This window comes from Aquarana catesbeiana, linkage group LG06 (genome assembly GCF_042186555.1).
Source record: "Aquarana catesbeiana isolate 2022-GZ linkage group LG06, ASM4218655v1, whole genome shotgun sequence".
Lineage (NCBI taxonomy): Eukaryota > Metazoa > Chordata > Amphibia > Anura > Ranidae > Aquarana > Aquarana catesbeiana.
The window spans coordinates 409,683,853-409,702,761 of NC_133329.1; the positions used below are offsets into that span (position 1 = coordinate 409,683,853).

At 46.3% G+C, this 18,909-nt stretch overlaps 1 protein-coding gene across 1 annotated transcript in view; it reads right to left on the minus strand.

Annotated features, from left to right (window-relative positions):
• Positions 1 to 8,936: 8,936 nt before the first annotated feature.
• The window catches only part of SLC49A4 (solute carrier family 49 member 4), a gene marked incomplete at both ends in the record, with an annotated part of 31,540 nt that continues 21,567 nt past the window's right edge, over positions 8,937 to 18,909 (minus strand). The window contains 2 exon segments of the mRNA XM_073634482.1: positions 8,937 to 9,119; positions 17,407 to 17,534. Coding sequence (XP_073490583.1) covers positions 8,937 to 9,119; positions 17,407 to 17,534 — 311 coding nt within the window.

Here is an 18,909-nt window from a genome sequence, read left to right on the forward strand (position 1 = left end):
AAAAAAGAAAAAAGAAAAAAAAAAAAAAAAAAAAAATACCCCTCTAGGAGGAACAGCCGGACTATTATGAATTGTCTCTATACATATTTTAATAATGTGCTTTTCACCGGCTCTGAATTATTGAAGAGCGATCGTTTTGCCGCCTTAAATCATTTTGCGGGTAATTATATATTTTATAGCGTCATTAAAATGAAACACGGATTAATGTGAAGCGGTGTCCTTCCCCAGGATCCAGCGAAGGCTCCGGAATTCCGCTTTTGTGTGGAACGGATCAGGAGCGGCCGAGATCGATACGGAGGAGAGCGCACGGGCCTTGGAATTAAGAGGCGAAATGTCACACGTGCCAAAATGCCTGCGCGCCATTAACAGGTTCGTTGATGTCTGCCGTGACCTTCCAGCTGCTGAGCCAGTGTGATGGACGAGGAGCGGAATCGGAAAAGGCCACAGTCAGCGCTCCGGGACAACATATGCAACTTACAATTAAAGACCCCCCCCCCCCCCCCCCGCTCTCTTATGACACATTGCTGTCTGAGCGGCCTATCACCAAGCAGCGACACGGTCACATGGAGGGAGGGGAGGAGTCACATGCTCCCCACACCCCCAGCAATACTAAGTATTTATCTTTGGTCCCGGGGGCCCAACAACAGGGCGGGGAATGTAATTATAGGAAGAGAAAGCTGACGGCAATCCATTAAAAGTTTAATGCCGACAACTTTCAAAAGCAAGGAAAAAAAATAAAAAATAAAAAAAATAAGCGAACAAGTAGTCCCTCACTGGGACCCCCCCCACCCCATGATTCACAGGGAAGGAGGGTCATGGATCAAAAAATACAATTCCAAAAATTGTATTAGCCACTTGTGGATCGCCCCCCCCGCAATGTACTGCAGATGGGTGGCCTGTACAGGCAGAGCGACGTACGACGTACCTGTGCATTGCTGCCCATTTCCGGGTTTAGGGCGCGTGCGTGTCCCCCCGCCGACACCAGCTGTGATTGCACACAGCGGGAGTCTGTCAGCAGCTTCCGGCCAATAATGCATGGCTGGGACCTGCTGATCGGCTGTGTCCAATCACAGCCCAGAGCTCTGTGTTGGCAAATCAACACAGAGCTTTGTACAAAGGGGACAATCTCTGTTTCTTATCCCTGCAAAGCAGGGATAAGAAACACAGGATCTTTAGTAAAAATCAGCACACGTTACATAGTTAGGCACACGGTTAACCCCCTGATTACCCTGAGATGTTATAGCGGAGGAGTTCTACCCATATGAAAGTCAGCAGCTACAAAAAGTGTAGCAGCTGACTTTAAATAATCAGACACTCACCTGTCCCCGCGGTCCAGCGATGCGAGTGCAGGAAGCCTCGCTCCTCCCCCACTCCTCTCCACGGCGTCGGCATTCTAACTGTGGGCGCCCAGCTGTGGCTTCACTGCCTGGGCACGCACTGCGAATGGCTGGGCAATCTGTGACGTGTCCCAGAAGATTGCAGGGAAGAAGGGGGGACAAGTGATCTTCCTTTCAGCGTCACGGCGCAAGGGGAGGAAGAGGGAGCTGGGTGCCTGTAAAAAAAAAAAAAAAAAAAAAAAAAAAAAAAAAAAAAAAAAGGAAGAGGGTAGCCCCCCCCTCCAAATAAATTACATGCCAAACGTGGCATGTCAGGGGGTCACCGGCACTTAAAGCGGAAGTTCCATTTTTGGGAGGAACTCCGCTTTAACCCTTTCTCAGCCAGTGTCATTAGTACAGTGACAGTGTATAGTATTAGCACTGATCACTGTATTAGTGTCAGTGGTGATGTCAGTGTCAGTTCCCACCCAGTGTCAGTTTGTGTCAAAATTGCCTGCTGCACTATCGCAGTCCCATTATAAGTCAATGATCACCGCCATTAGTATACATTACAAAAAAAAAAAAAAATTCCAGTATACAGTAGGGAAAAAATAATTATCTGGAGTTGCAGTTCAGTGAGTAAAATAAGTATTTGATCCCCCAAGCAAAACATGACTTAGTAGTTGGTGGAGAAACCCTTGTTGGCGATCACAGAGGTCAGACGTTTCTTGTAGGTGGTGATCAACTCCATTTATAACATTTGTATCGTGTGTGTTTTTTTTCTGGATTTTTGGTTGACATTCTGTCTCTATCATATAAAACACACCTATGATAAAAATTATAGACCCTTCATTTCTTTGTAAGTGGGCAAAACTTACACAATCTGCAGGGGAGCCAATCATTATTTTCCCCCACTAATTCCCACAAAACCCATAATTTGTAGACACTATCACTTTCACAAGAACCAATCAAAATACACTTAGACCCCTTTCACAATGGGGCGTTTTTCCAGGAGCTTTTGGGCTAAAAGGAGTGCCTGTAAAGCACCTGAAATACACCTCCCCTGCAGTCACACTGCGGCAATGCGCTGGCAGGATGTAAAAAAAAAAAAAAAAAAAAAAAAAAAAACTCCTGCAAGCAGCATCTTTGGAGCGGTGAAGGAGCGGCATATACACCGCTCTAAAGCGCCCCTGCCCATTGAAAAGAATGGGAAGCGCCGAACCGCCACTGTAGTGGAGCTTTGCGGGTTGTTTTTAACCCCTTTTTTGGGTGCTAGCAGAGGTTAAAAAAGTGCCCGAAAACCCCCGCAAAAACTACGGTAAAGGGACGCTAAAAATAGCAGCGCTTTACTGCCGACGCCCCAGTGTGAAAGATGTCTAATCGGGGTTTTTTTTTTTTTTTTACCAAAAGAATGTAGCAGAATACATTTTGACCTGAATTTATGAAGAAATTTTTTTTTTTTTTATTGGATGTGGTTTATAGCAGAAAGTAAAAAAATATTGTTCTGTTAAAAAAAATGTCAGTCTTTTTTCGTTTAAATCACGAAAAAATGAAAAAAACCCCAGTGGTGATCAAATACCATCAAAAGAAAGCTCTATTTGTGTAATAAAAAAATTTAAAATTTTTTTAATTTGGGTACAGCGTTGCATGACCGCACAATTACCAGTTAAAATAGCGCAGTGCTGAATATCAAAAATGGCCTGGTCATGAAGGGGGGGGGGGGTAAAACCACTCTGAAGCCTGCTAGCCCCTCCCACAACTCTGCTCTCTCTCTGTGTAGACTGGCTGGTCTTGTCTCCACCCTCTCATGTAGTTTTCTGTAGTGGGTGGAGCCTGCTAGGTCCCTCCCACAGCTCTGCTCCCTCTCCTTGTGCAAGGTGACTGGTCTCGTCTCCGCCCCCCCATGTCGTTTTCTGCAGGCAGCCTGTAGTGGGTGGAGTCTGCTAGGCCCCTCCCACAGCTCTGCTCTCTCTCCTTGTGCAAGGTGACTGGTCTCGTCTCCGCCCCCCCATGTTGTTTTCTGCAGGCAGCCTGTAGTGGGTGGAGCCTGCTAGGCCCCTCCCACAGCTCTGCTCTCTCTCCCTGTGCAGGCTGAATGGTCTCGTCTCCGCCCCCCCTCCTGTTTTCTGCTGGCAGCCTGTGGTGGGTGGAGCCTGCTGGCTTTCTGCACAGTGATGATGTCACTGCCACATTTACAAGGTAATATCTGGGTTTGCAAAGGCATTTGGTGCTCACAAAGAGGATTTATATCCTTTGCAGCTACCGAGGAATATATATAAATGACATTTTTTTGTGCCCGGAGTTCAACTTTAAATCCACGTGTCCTGCAGGGGGCATAATACTTTCTTTCTTCCCCATCCTATATGTTCGGTTTGTACCTCTCAGCCCCAAATCAATCTTCCTGCAGACCGACCCTACAGATGACGAACGTTCCACATAAACCCCCCTAAGGCTCCATCATGCACACGGGACGTTAAAATAATGTTATAAAGACGCCGGGAGCTTTGCACCGAGTCTTTCAACTTTTTAAATGTTTTTTGCAATAGTGTTTATTAGCGTTATTTCGCGTTTTTCCGCATCAGCATTATTTAAAAATAATTTTAATGGATCAAAAAACGTTTGAGGGAAAAAAAAAAAAAAAAAAAAAAAAAAAAGGGTGAGCCACGTTTTTTCGCGTTTATCAGCGTTTGACGTTTTTTATGGTCAGAAAAACAACTCCTGAACGTGATTTTTAGGGCATTCAGAAAACAGCCCATAAATGTCCCTGTGTGCACATAGGATTACATAGAGGGGAGGAGTTTATGGGCTGTTAAAAAAAAAAAAACACCCAAACTCCCAAGAACGGGCGTTTATGAGCTTCAGTGTGCCTGGAGCACAATCACCGAGAATATAAACCCCTCCCCCCCAGCACAGAGAGTGGAAGGTTCCGGAGACGCCGCGTCCCCCATCAGGGCTGCCGCAGTTCTAATCTACAGAGGTGAAATTGGATCATTACTCAGAGCCATCAGGAGAGGGATTATCTGAGGTCTGCCGACAGACGCCGCACAGGAAGGGGGGGGGGGGAAATCACAAATCTCCGGGACAAAGAAAAAGAAACCACCCAACACCCAGACAATCCAACCGCTTATCAGATCCGAGCCGCAGGAGCGCTTCCCAACAGCGGCCAGATAGAGAGGAATCGGAGGGGTCATTACCGGGAACAGGAACCGTCCTTACTGCGGACACTCACTCACTGCCTGCAAAATAATTAGTGTCTAGATACAAAAGTATATTACTAAGACTGAACAAAATGTAGAATCCATAGAGCTGCAGTATGCCTTAAAGGACAACTCCAACCAAAACAGAGTGCTGGATGGGAATCAGCTGCTTGAATTACGCTCCAAAATTTGGGAGGTAAAATTTCCCTGCAGTAGTTTGTGTCTCTGCCCCTCCCACAATGTGGAGATTTCCTGCAGTAGTTTGTGTCTCTGCCCCTCCCACAATGAGATTTCTCACAGTAGTTTGTGTCTCTGCCCCTCCCACAATGGTGAGATTTCCTGTAGTAGTTTGTGTCTCTGCCCCTCCCACAATAGGGAGATTTCCCCCAGTAGTTTGTGTCTCTGCCCCTCCCACAATGGTGAGATTTCCTGTAGTAGTTTGTGCCTCTGCCCCTCCCACAATAGGGAGATTTCCCCCAGTAGTTTGTGTCTCTGCCCCTCCCACAATGGTGAAATTTCCTGCAGTAGTTTGTGCCTCTGCCCCTCCCACAATGGTGAGATTTCCTGTAGTAGTTTGTGTCTCTGCCCCTCCCACAATGGGGAGATTTCCTGCAGTAGTTTGTGTCTCTGCCCCTCCCACAATGGGGAGATTTCCCTGCAGTAGTTTGTGTCTCTGCCCCTCCCACAATAGTAAGATTTCCTGTAGTAGTTTGTGTCTCTGCCCCTCCCACAATGGTGAGATCTCCTGCAGTAGTTTGTGCCTCTGCCCCTCCCACAATAGTAAGATTTAATGTAGCAGTTTGTGTCTCTGCCCCTCCCACAATGGTGAAATTTCCTGCAGTAGTTTGTGCCTCTGCCCCTCCCACAATGGTGAGATTTCCTGTAGTAGTTTGTGTCTCTGCCCCTCCCACAATGGTGAGATTTCCTGCAGTAGTTTGTGTCTCTGCCCCTCCCACAATGGTGAAATTTCCTGCAGTAGTTTGTGCCTCTGCCCCTCCCACAATGGTGAGATTTCCTGTAGTAGTTTGTGCCTCTGCCCCTCCCACAATGGTGAAATTTCCTGCAGTAGGTTGTGTCTCTGCCCCTCCCACAATGGTGAGATTTCCTGTAGTAGTTTGTGCCTCTGCCCCTCCCACAATGGTGAGCTTTCCTCGCAGTAGGTTGTGTCTCTGCCCCTCCCACAATGGTGAGATTTCCTGTAGTAGTTTGTGTCTCTGCCCCTCCCACAATGGGGAGATTTCCCTGCAGTAGTTTGTGTCTCTGCCCCTCCCACAATGGTGAGATTTCCTGTAGTAGTTTGTGTCTCTGCCCCTCCCACAATAGTAAGATTTCCTGTAGTAGTTTGTGTCTCTGCCCCTCCCACAATGGTGAGATCTCCTGCAGTAGTTTGTGCCTCTGCCCCTCCCACAATGGTGAGATTTCCTGTAGTAGTTTGTGCCTCTGCCCCTCCCACAATGGTGAAATTTCCTGCAGTAGGTTGTGTCTCTGCCCCTCCCACAATGGTGAGATTTCCTGTAGTAGTTTGTGCCTCTGCCCCTCCCACAATGGTGAGATTTCCTCGCAGTAGGTTGTGTCTCTGCCTCTCCCACAATGGTGAGATTTCCTGCAGTAGGTTGTGTCTCTGCCCCTCCCACAATGGTGAGATTTCCTGTAGTAGTTTGTGCCTCTGCCCCTCCCACAATGGTGAGATTTCCTCGCAGTAGGTTGTGTCTCTGCCCCTCCCACAATGGTGAGATTTCCTGTAGTAGTTTGTGTCTCTGCCCCTCCCACAATGGTGAGATTTCCTGTAGTAGTTTGTGTCTCTGCCCCTGCCACAATAGTAAGATTTCCTGTAGTAGTTTGTGTCTCTGCCCCTCCCACAATAGTAAGATTTCCTGTAGTAGTTTGTGTCTCTGCCCCTCCCACAATGGTGAGATCTCCTGCAGTAGTTTGTGTCTCTGCCCCTCCCACAATGGTGAGATCTCCTGCAGTAGTTTGTGCCTCTGCCCCTCCCACAATGGTGAGATTTCCTGTAGTAGTTTGTGCCTCTGCCCCTCCCACAATGGTGAAATTTCCTGCAGTAGGTTGTGTCTCTGCCCCTCCCACAATGGTGAGATTTCCTGTAGTAGTTTGTGCCTCTGCCCCTCCCACAATGGTGAGATTTCCTCGCAGTAGGTTGTGTCTCTGCCTCTCCCACAATGGTGAGATTTCCTGCAGTAGGTTGTGTCTCTGCCCCTCCCACAATGGTGAGATTTCCTGTAGTAGTTTGTGCCTCTGCCCCTCCCACAATGGTGAGATTTCCTCGCAGTAGGTTGTGTCTCTGCCCCTCCCACAATGGTGAGATTTCCTGTAGTAGTTTGTGTCTCTGCCCCTCCCACAATGGTGAGATTTCCTGTAGTAGTTTGTGTCTCTGCCCCTGCCACAATAGTAAGATTTCCTGTAGTAGTTTGTGTCTCTGCCCCTCCCACAATAGTAAGATTTCCTGTAGTAGTTTGTGTCTCTGCCCCTCCCACAATGGTGAGATCTCCTGCAGTAGTTTGTGCCTCTGCCCCTCCCACAATAGTAAGATTTCCTGTAGCAGTTTGTGTCTCTGCCCCTCCCACAATGGGGGGATTTCCCTGCAGTAGTTTGTGTCTCTGCCCCTCCCACAATGGGGAGATCTCCTGTAGTAGTTTGTGTCTCTGCCCCTCCCACAATGGGGAGATTTCCTGTAGTAGTTTGTGTCTCTGCCCCTCCCACAATGGGGAGATTTCCTGCAGTAGTTTGTGTCTCTGCCCCTCCCACAATGGGGAGATTTCCCTGCAGTAGTTTGTGTCTCTGCCCCTCCCACAATGGTGAGATTTCCTGTAGTAGTTTGTGTCTCTGCCCCTCCCACAATAGTAAGATTTCCTGTAGTAGTTTGTGTCTCTGCCCCTCCCACAATGGTGAGATCTCCTGCAGTAGTTTGTGCCTCTGCCCCTCCCACAATGGTGAGATTTCCTGTAGTAGTTTGTGCCTCTGCCCCTCCCACAATGGTGAAATTTCCTGCAGTAGGTTGTGTCTCTGCCCCTCCCACAATGGTGAGATTTCCTGTAGTAGTTTGTGCCTCTGCCCCTCCCACAATGGTGAGATTTCCTCGCAGTAGGTTGTGTCTCTGCCCCTCCCACAATGGTGAGATTTCCTGTAGTAGTTTGTGTCTCTGCCCCTCCCACAATGGGGAGATTTCCTGCAGTAGTTTGTGTCTCTGCCCCTCCCACAATGGGGAGATTTCCCTGCAGTAGTTTGTGTCTCTGCCCCTCCCACAATAGTAAGATTTCCTGTAGTAGTTTGTGTCTCTGCCCCTCCCACAATGGTGAGATCTCCTGTAGTAGTTTGTGTCTCTGCCCCTCCCACAATGGGGGGATTTCCCTGCAGTAGTTTGTGTCTCTGCCCCTCCCACAATGGTGAGATCTCCTGTAGTAGTTTGTGTCTCTGCCCCTCCCACAATGGGGAGATTTCCCTCAGTAGTTTGTGTCTCTGCCCCTCCCACAATGGTGAGATCTCCTGTAGTAGTTTGTGTCTCTGCCCCTCCCACAATGGTGAGATTTCCCTCAGTAGTTTGTGTTTCCAACACATTGGAGAAAAGAAAGTAAAAGGAAAATAGACAGGGACTCCATCTATAGAGAGCTATATATTGATCACTGGAGGTATTTATTAAGAGCTTTATATATTGATCATTAGATGTATATATGGCTATATATTTTATAATTGGAAGTATTTATATAGAGAGCTATATATTGATCACTGGGCGTATCTATAGAGAGCTATATATTGATCACTGGGCGTATCTATAGAGAGCTATATATTGATCACTGGGCGTATCTATAGAGAGCTATATATTGATCACTGGGCGTATCTATAGAGAGCTATATATTGATCACTGGGCGTATTTATAGAGAGCTATATATTGATCACTGGGCGTATTTATAGAGAGCTATATATTGATCACTGGGCGTATCTATAGAGAGCTATATATTGATCACTGGGCGTATCTATAGAGAGCTATATATTGATCACTGGGCGTATCTATAGAGAGCTATATATTGATCACTGGGCGTATCTATAGAGAGCTATATATTGATCACTGGGCGTATTTATAGAGAGCTATATACTGATCACTGGGCGTATCTATAGAGAGCTATATATTGATCACTGGGCGTATCTATAGAGAGCTATATATTGATCACTGGGCGTAGCTATAATCATTTTAAGTAGCTACAGAGAGCTACATATTGATTAATATGATGCATCTATAGAGAGCTATATATTGGATAGATCTATAGCTATATATTGATCTTTGGAGCGCTCAGCTCATGAACACAGGATATTCCCCTCTGCTGAATATTTCATATATCGGTTTTGGGCGTTGCGATTTGGGGGGCTCCACCTACCACCGGTGACAGAGCATTAAGTAACCGTCACTCACCTGTGTGATAAAAGGTTAAAAACACCAACAGGACCCCAGCGAAGACATTACTGAGGAAGGTGACGAATCCGCAGGTGATCCCCTCCGGCACCGGATACACCGTCTCCACGAACATCTCAAAGAAGATGGGCACCGAGCTGTTGATGAAAACGCCGAGCAGAATACACGAGGTGTACAGAGTCGCTGCAAGACAAGACACAACACAACCTCCATTACAGACAGGAAGATGGGAGACGCTCAGATTTTCGGAAACAGACAAGAACGTCCTTTTCATATTTCCCACCATTGCGCTGACTTTACTGAAGACTAAATGGTTATGAAGCCGCCACACTAAAGAGAACCTGTCATTGCCGGCCTGGCTTCTGTTCGGAGGCCGTCACCCTCACCATGGCATCGCTACTCCACCAATCACAGACCTGGAAGTAGAGGACGCCTGGTGTTACCATTCACTGGCTGCATACTTGCTCTGCGGAGGATGACAATGAGTTTGCACATGACAATGGCGGGTTCCCTTTAAAGCTGAACTCCAGACAAACCGCAAAATACCCAAATAAATACATTTTACCCGCCAAAGATTTTGTATTCCTGTCAATCCAGTCATGAGATTTAAACAAGTCAGCAGGGGAGGGGGCCTTATCCTTCTACGCTGCAGTTCCACTTTCACTTACAAGTCCCCCCCTCCCCCACCCCATGACATGACAGTGATGAATTCATTTCTTGATCTCTGATCTGATCTAGCAGAGGCCCTAGTCCAGGGGTCTCCAAACTACGGCCCTCCAGTTGTTCAGGAACTACAATTCCCATCATGCCTAGTCATGTCTGTGAATGTCAGAGTTTTGCAATGCCTCATGGGAAGTGTAGTTCTGCAACAGCTGGAGGGTCGTAGTTTGGAGATTCCTGCCCCAAGAGCATTGATGGTGAACCTCGGCACCCCAGATGTTTGGAACTACATTTCCCATGATGCTCATGCACTAAAACATCTGGAGTGCCAAGGTTCGGCATCACTGAACTAGAGCATAAAATAGCGGTTGTTGCAATTTTTTTTTTTCATTTGTGTCACACGGTATTTGCGCAGCAGCAATTTTTAAATACCCTTTAATGGGGGAGAAAAAAAAAAAAAAAAAAAAAAAAAAAAAAAAAAAAAAAAAAAAAGCAGAATACATAACCCAATTTTCTGTAAAATATGAAAGATAATATTTTCATTACTCCCCCCCCCCCAATTTTTACACTGTCTCCTCTTAAAAGAATAATAATAAAAAGAAAATTGTGATCACTTTTATTCCTTTAACAAGGATTTTAAACATCCCTTGTGATAGAAATAAGCAGTGACAGGTCCTCTTTATGGAGAGATCTGGGGTCAATGAGATCCCACATCTCTTCTCTACAATGTAAAGCATTAAATAAAAAAAGAATAAAAAAAAGAAAAAAAAAAAAAATGACCTAAAACCTTTTTTTTTTTTTTCATGGCGTTTCAGTCCAGGAGAGGAGCCGGTACAACTGTGCAAGACTAAAGTTCAGATTTCCAGATTTTTACATCTGGGATAGATGGGCAGACTTCTGTACACCATAGAGCACCTCGGGGGTTCTGGGATAGACGGGCAGACTGCACAGGGACCTCCGGGTGTCTACATGAACATTCCGCTATCAGCTGACATCTCTCTAATAAGCGCGGAATATATGAAGATGAATCCTGGCATCTCTATAAAGGAGCCGTATTTCTGAAACATTCCTCCGGCCTCTGAAAACACGCCAAGATTTTATGTTCAACTTTAATACAGAGCCGGAGAATTGAGAGTGCGAGATAGTTCATTAGACGTGGTAAGTTTTATATTTTAAACGCAAAGTATTTAAAATGCAAAGTAGTCGAAGGGAAAACCGATACCCAGAAGGAGATTGTCATTAATCTGCTAAACGAGCCTTGTGATGCTGCAACTCCTTCCAGACATCACAGCCAGGTCTTGGCCTGCCTGGGGGGGGACTGAGGAAATGCTTACTCCTGCCTGCAGCAGACTGATGACATCCTCTCAGCCTAGGCAAAGTCAGACAGCTTTCCAAGGTGGAGCTTTTATAAAGTTCTATAAAGAAGCTGTATATGGTAAGATGTCAGGAATTTATGCAGGCAGACTTGTAGAGCGATCGTTATTTTGCCAACCTTGGGGTTTAAAAAACACGAGTCCCTCTGCAGCGAGTAATTTATGCGGATGTACAGAAGAAAGACAAAATACAATATTTACAAGAATTTGCTGGAGCACGGAATCTGCAAAATAAATATTTCTGGGAAGAGAGACAATTGCTGCGCGTCGGCATATTCCAGCACAACAGAACGCGAGACGGATGGCCCCTAATGGACAATTCTTCAATCAGGCCGATTTACGAATCATTAGTTCGCAAAGTCCTAGAAAGCCATTTGCCGCCGACAACGCAAATCTGTAGTGTCAGCGACATTTGTTGAGAGGAGGCCGACCTCAGAATTATCCCACTTAATATCTATATAGAAAATAAAATTGTTCAGTATTTCAAAACAGAAAGAAATCCACATAAGCGATATAATAAAAATATAAAAGAATTCCTGCAGGACAGATCTGTGAAACGAGGAATAGAAATAATATGATGATCTAGTGTAAAATTATTTTGAGTCTATTGAGGAACACAGCAGCAAGTCAGATACAGTCGGGTTATACTGCCGCCTACAGGAAGATAGGACACTGGCAAACAATTGTAGGCCACCCTCCAGGATAACCCCCTCCTGCCGCCTACAGGAAGATGGGACACTGGCAAACAAAATTGTAAGCCACCCCCCAGGATAACCCCCTCCTTTCCCTAGCATGTTTCAGTCTGTAGTAAGCAGTACCAAAAGCATGATCAAAACACAAAGGGGTGGGATCTGTGTCCCTCAATGGACTCCAAGAAAAGCAGACGAAATTCCTATTTTCCCTACTTGTCCTTTAAAAGGGGGACAGGAATTCAGATGCAGCTGGAACGTCCAAAAGCTGTTCAATACAGAAAGAACCTCCAATAAACCCCAAAAAGGTAGCAGGGATTGCCCACAGACCAGAAGCCACCGGAAGGACCAACAACCAAAAATGAACTAAAGCCCCTACCAGAAGGGGGAGCCGCCCAAAAAAGGACCAGAAAAAGGATTAGCTACATTAAAAAGACCTGAAGAGAAGGTCACCACCCGAAGTAATGGCTTCACGTGGAAGGGTGCACCATTACCAGAGAGAGGATCAGCTGGATGGAAAGAACTGGAGAGGTGGTCACCACCAGAGACAATGGCTTCATGTGGAAGGGAACACCAGGACCAGGGAGAGGATGAGCTTTCTTGTATTATTGGGGTTGGCAGGTGTCAATTGTGCCCCCCAATGGCCACCCAGTCCATTCGGTTTCTAAATATTCAGGGAGAGGATGAGCTTGATGGAAAGACCTGAAGAGAAGGTCACCACCAGAGGTAATGGCTCAGCACCAGGGAGAGGATCAGCTTGATGGCAAGACCTGGAGAGAAGGTCACGACCAGAGGTAGCGGCTTCAAATGGGAAGGAGCACCAGGACCACAGAGAGAATCAGCTTGATGGAAAAACCTGAGAGAGAAGGTCACCATCAGAGGTAATGGCTCCACATAGAAGGAAGCACCAGGACCAGAGAGAGAATCACCTTGATGGAAAGACATGGAGAGAAGGTCAGCACCAGGAGGTAATGGCTTCACATGGAAGGGAGCACCAGACCTGAACGAGCAAAAAGATGACCAAATGGAAGGGAGCACCAGACCTGAACCAGCAAGAAGACGACCAACCAAAACCCCACAAAAAAAAAAAAAAATCCCAGAGGGGTGGAAACTGTGTCCCTCAGGTAAAGCATTCTACAAAGGATTACCAAACTCTGATTTTCTTTGTCCACTGAATACAGTAATTTGGATACATTTGGGATGTCTAAATGAAATCCACCTGAGCGGTGGGCAACTCAACAATAACCACCAAGCCCCAAAAGCAACCAGGGACTGCCTGCAAGACCTGGAAAGAAGGTCACCACCAGGGGTAATGGCTCCACGTGGAATGGAGCACCAAACCTGAACCAGCTAGATAATCAACGAAAACCCTACCAAAAACAAAGATGAACCCATAACAAACATAAAATGGAGGAACCGACCCACAACCTGATACAGCTCATAAAAAGAACAGTTCCCAAGAAGGAACCTAGGACAAAAAAAAAAAAAAAAAAAAAACAGTCCAAATGAGAAAGACCAACCAATTCCCAAGGAAAGGTCCAAGGCCATTATACCCCTGACCCACTAGGATGAAGGGCAAGGAAAAAAATAAGGCCAGCAAAAACAACTTTCCTAAACAGAGCTGAAGAAAAGATGTCAATCCTCCAAAGATATCAGCAAAAAACTGACACATTCTGGGCAGAGAGGGGTTATTCATCTTAGGGCTGGCTTACAAATTTCCAAGGTCCAATCCATCTGTAAGCATCAGTATAATTTAAAACTATCCAAATTCTCTGGTGTCCCTCAATGGATGAGAAAGAAAATACATTTTACTGTAACAAGTTATGACGAGAATTCAGAGGTTTTACTTGATTGTAGGTGATCGGTGACCTTGTGGATACATTACCAGAGGTGACACACCCTTATGGTTCTACAACCTCATTTAAATGACTGATCTGCACGGTGACCTTGCAGGGAGATGAAGCTGTTTAATAAGCGGGTGCAGCGTTTACCCATGACAGGAGGCCGTGAAACCGTGACAAGGGTTGTAAAAGGTCGCTAAAGCTGAATTATGACATCCTTTAATAGAGAGGCATTGAACGAAGCTGATGAATACATGTTACATTTCCATATACAGGAATGGGAATTAAAAAAAAAAAACTCTTAAGGCTCCGTTCACAAAGAACAAAACCAGAATAGTTTCATATAGAAAATGCCAGTGTTTTTCAACGTCCAATGAAAATTATGGTCACACGGCCTAAATAAATAGAACTAAAGTCCAAAATTAAAAAGCTTATCAGCATGTAGGAAATTTATTGAAGGAACATGCAGAAAAGTCTTCTGAAAGAATTTAAAAAAAAACAAAAAAAAAAAACCCTCTCTGGTGCGATCTGCAAACACTCAGATCTGGGGACCAGCACCACTTCTCTCTTCAGGATTAAATGACGCCCAGCTTCTTTTCACCCCATTTCCTGTAAACCCAGGCGGTCGTGGACACACCCACTTGGGTTTGTTTAACTGGCATGGGCTCACATAATGACACGAGCGTTGTACTGTGCAGGAATGAGGATCGCCCACTGCTTCCAACGGGAGGTCGAGGGACAACACTGAATTTAAGTTTCATGGCGTTTCTGAAGCACGTACACATAGTGGTACATATTTCATGCAATTAGCTGTTTACTGGAGCAGACAGAATCTGGAGAAGCGGTCAATGGCAACCAATCAGCTTGGATCACCTGCTGGTAAAGCACTGTTCCCTGGGTGCAGGGTTGTAATTCCAGTTTCCACCTGCAGGTGTCTCCCAGCAGATCCTCGTAATCAGTCTCTGCGTGATGCTGGCTGCTGGGAGGGTTATTTAGTGCCTCTTATTACACTTCAGTGACAGATACTGCTTACCACTTATCCTGAGCCTAGGTCCTGATCTTGGTCCTGCCCTGCATTTTGAACCTTGCTGCCTCTTTTCTGCTCCACTTGTGCCTTATCCCAGCACTAGTTCCTCCTTCCCCATCTGTTTCCTGCATCTCCAGTTTTCCCCATGTTTGTACATATTGTATATAGTTCGTTAGGCTTCCTGTTACTTAGGTTTTGTCAAAAAAGTCAATCACTGTGTACTCCACCACGCCACTATTGGAGACCGCAATGACCTGTAGTAGTCACATTCTGGTAGGTACGCGATAGTGTTGGACCAATGAGAATTACTTCTCATGAACGTGGAATAAAGTGCATTCCCCTTGACCATAGGTCCATGGTGAAAGTAAGGTGTGGTCCAGGCTCTGGTCCTAGCCCAATAACTGATCAAGATAGGCAAATCACCTAACAGGCATTAGTGTGCGGGTTGGGAGCATTGAGTACAAAACAAGAATTTCACTTCAACAAGCTCTTAAAAAAGAACATTTATTGGCTAAAAGCATCATTTATAGCCAACATGTTTCTGGAGAAAGGACCCCCCCCCCCCTTCTTCAGGGCTTGAAAAATGTTTTTTGATAGGAACAGGATGGAATACACTAGAAAGCTTGAATGAAATTAGAACCAAATCTAAACTTTTTAGAAAGCTGAGAACAGGTAGTTTTTTTTTTTTTATTATTGCCGAAAAGCCGCTACCCGGGAAAAAGAGGACAGCGGCCGGCGAGGGACGTACTCACTGCAACGCTGCAAGGTGGAGGTGAGTATAATGGGGATTTTAGTTTAAAGGCAGAGGGTTTAAGAAAAAAAATCCTTGTGTGTACAGCATCCCTCTCAGCCCCATCTTGATCCAGATATGTTGCACGAGAGCCTCGGCTGTCTGGGACTCCTGATTGGCCTCCTGATTGGCTGAGACACAGCAATGGGCACCATTGGCTCCTGCTGCTGTCAAAGTCAGTAAGCCTATGGGGAGAGAGGGGGCAGGGCTGCTTGCTGTAGGGGGGGGCACTCGGCAGGAGGGAGGGGCCAGGAGCACCAGCGAGGGACCCAACAAGAGGAGGATTGGGGCTGCTCTGCGCAAAACCATTACAGAGTCAGATAAGTATCACGTTTGTTATTTTTAAACCAAAAAAAAAAAAAAATCCAAGACTTTATTATTGCTTTAAGGCAGGATTAGGGCTATCCTGTCCTAATGACAATGTGGACTGCAGACTGATTGACATCCTGGAGACCCAAGTGAGGGAATAACCATGTCTCGGGGATCAGATTGGGTCAGCATTTTGCTCACTGTTTATACACAATGACTTATTTATAAGATGAATATTTTATAGCATTCAATGGACATTCAAAATGGAAAGGGCTTCTTTAAGACAGAGCAGCATGCGAGTTTTTTCGGGCAGACCAAGAGAGTGTGCAGAAAAGTGAGACGAGTGAGATAAAGAAGAGCATGACATGGGTAACCCCTGAGCTGGACCTGCAGAGGCAGGAAGCAGAACAGAGGATCACCCAGGCGGTACTGTTCCAGTGGGGTCAGCAGGGGATAACCCCATCAGCAAACCACCAGATCAGGGGCCGGTGTGTGATGCAGAGAGGGAGCCGGGAAACCTTCAGGCTAAAAACAGAAAAAGCAGCTAGACTTTTCTCTGATGGTAAGAAAAATAAACAGGAGATTGGCCTGACCTTCTTTAAAAGCGGATTATTGAATCTCCACTAACCATGAGAAGTAGCAAGAAAATCTTTAGAAGAAAAGAAACAAGAAAATATAAAAATATGGAGTCTGTAAATGGTCAATAAAGGAAAGAAAGTTCCAAAAAGAGTAAAAGCAGCCTCAGCCTATACTCTGTCCAGGCCAGGCCACGCCACTAACGCTTGTCACCCTACTCATGGGGCTTAGGTCATGACTACGCCCTGTGAGTGGGACATGTCATAGACAAATTCTATGCTGAAGCAGCTTTTACTCTTCACGTGAGGGTTGTGTGTGATGTTGGAAGAGGTCCCGCCGCCTCCCTTCCAAGGGGGCTAAGCCAGGGGGGGGTCCCCCACTGTCAAGGGGCTGAGCCAGGGGGAGGTCCCCCACCGCCAAGGGGGCTGAGCCAGGGGGAGGTCCCCCACCGCCAAGGGGGCTGAGCCAGGGGGAGGCCCCCCACCGCCAAGGGGGCTGAGCCAGGGGGAGGTCCCCCACCGCCAAGGGGGCTGAGCCAGGGGGAGGTCCCCCACCGCCAAGGGGGCTGAGCCAGGGGGAGGTCCCCCACCGCCAAGGGGGCTGAGCCAGGGGGAGGTCCCCCACCGCCAAGGGGGTTGAGCCAGGGGGAGGTCCCCCACCGCCAAGGGGGCTGAGCCAGGGGGAGGTCCCCCACCCCCAAATCCAGGTGGCTGAGCCAGGGGAGGTCCTAAATCCCTGTAATCATCATGAAGCTGGTCCATGGGGGCTAGAAGAAAAGAAGCACTACTTACTTACCTGGCACCTCTTTCCAAATTCCAACCGAACGATTCCACCCGAATGAGGAAACAAACACTGGTTGGCTGCCTTATAGGATTTAAAGTCTGTGGTGACTGGATTTCCAGCTTTTAAGGATCATGCTCTCTGGTGCTGTCCATTATAGACAACAGGGTAAAGGATATTACTCTAGAATTAAACCTCTATATACAGTATATTTTAAATCTGTAAAAATAATTTAGGTCCAACCTGCATCAGATATGTGGTCAGGAACGATGGATCGTGGGACATACAATCCGGAGATATCGCTATAGTGGTTTGATTGGCTTATCCCCGCTAGAGAGGAAAATATCTGGCACAAGGATCGGACCGGAGTCATCCAGCAAGCGAGGAGAAGGAATAAAGTGCACTGGTGTCCTTTACACACTTACCTGTAGTGAGAGGAAGGTGAGTGATATTACCGAGGAAGCTGAGTGTGAACCACGTGGCCATTAGTGTGGCGCCTGAGAAGAGCAAGACCAAAATGGGCTTCAGAATCCCCCGGAAGGAATCTGCAAACCTGGAGGAAAAAAAAGAAGAGAAGAGGTCAGGACTGTGTGATGGGACAGAGAATAAAGAGGACCCCAAAGACAACCAACATGTGTCCTCCAACCAACTGCAATACAACAAACATCACCATGAAAACTTTAGATATGCAGACTTTAAATGTTAAAGTGAATTGTAAACCCTCCATATACCCGGTGAAGTGACCGGCCTCAGGTGATACACAGAGATGAAACAAATCCTCCTACAGTGGGGACAGAAAGTATTCAGACCCCCTTACATTTTTCACTCTTTGTTATATTGCAGCCATTTGCTAAAATCATTTAAGTTCATTTTTTCCTCATTAATGTACACACAGCACCCCATATTGTACACACAGCACCCCATATTGTACACACAGCACCCCATATTGTACACACAGCACCCCATATTGTACACACAGCACCCCATATTGTACACACAGCCCCCCATATTGTACACACAGTCCCCCATATTGTACACACAGCACCCCATATTGTACACACAGCCCCCCATATTGTACACACAGCACCCCATATTGTACACACAGCACCCCATATTGTACACACAGCCCCCCATATTGTACACACAGCACCCCATATTGTACACACAGCCCCCCATATTGTACACACAGCACCCCATATTGTACACACAGCACCCCATATTGTACACACAGCACCCCATATTGTACACACAGCACCTCATATTGTACACACAGCACCCCATATTGTACACACAGCACCCCATATTGTACACACAGCACCCCATATTGTACACACAGCACCCCATATTGTACACACAGCCCCCCATATTGTACACACAGCACCCCATATTGTACACACAGCACCCCATATTGTACACACAGCCCCCCATATTGTACACACAGCACCCCATATTGTACACACAGCCCCCCATATTGTACACACAGCCCCCCATATTGTACACACAGCCCCCCATATTGTACACACAGCACCCCATATTGTACACACAGCACCCCATATTGTACACACAGCACCCCATATTGTACACACAGCACCCCATATTGTACACACAGCACTCCATATTGTACACACAGCACCCCATATTATACACACAGCACCTCATATTGTACACACAGCACTCCATATTGTACACACAGCACTCCATATTGTACACACAGCACCCCATATTGTACACACAGCCCCCCATATTGACAGAAAAACACAGAATTGTTGACATTTTTGCATATTTATTAAAAAAGAAAAACTGAAATATCACATGGTCCTAAGTATTCAGACCCTTTGCTGTGACACTCATATATTTAACCTGCAAACATGGCCTGTTGGGGGGGTACTTGAGGACAGGGATGAGAACCACTGCTCTTCTATACAGTG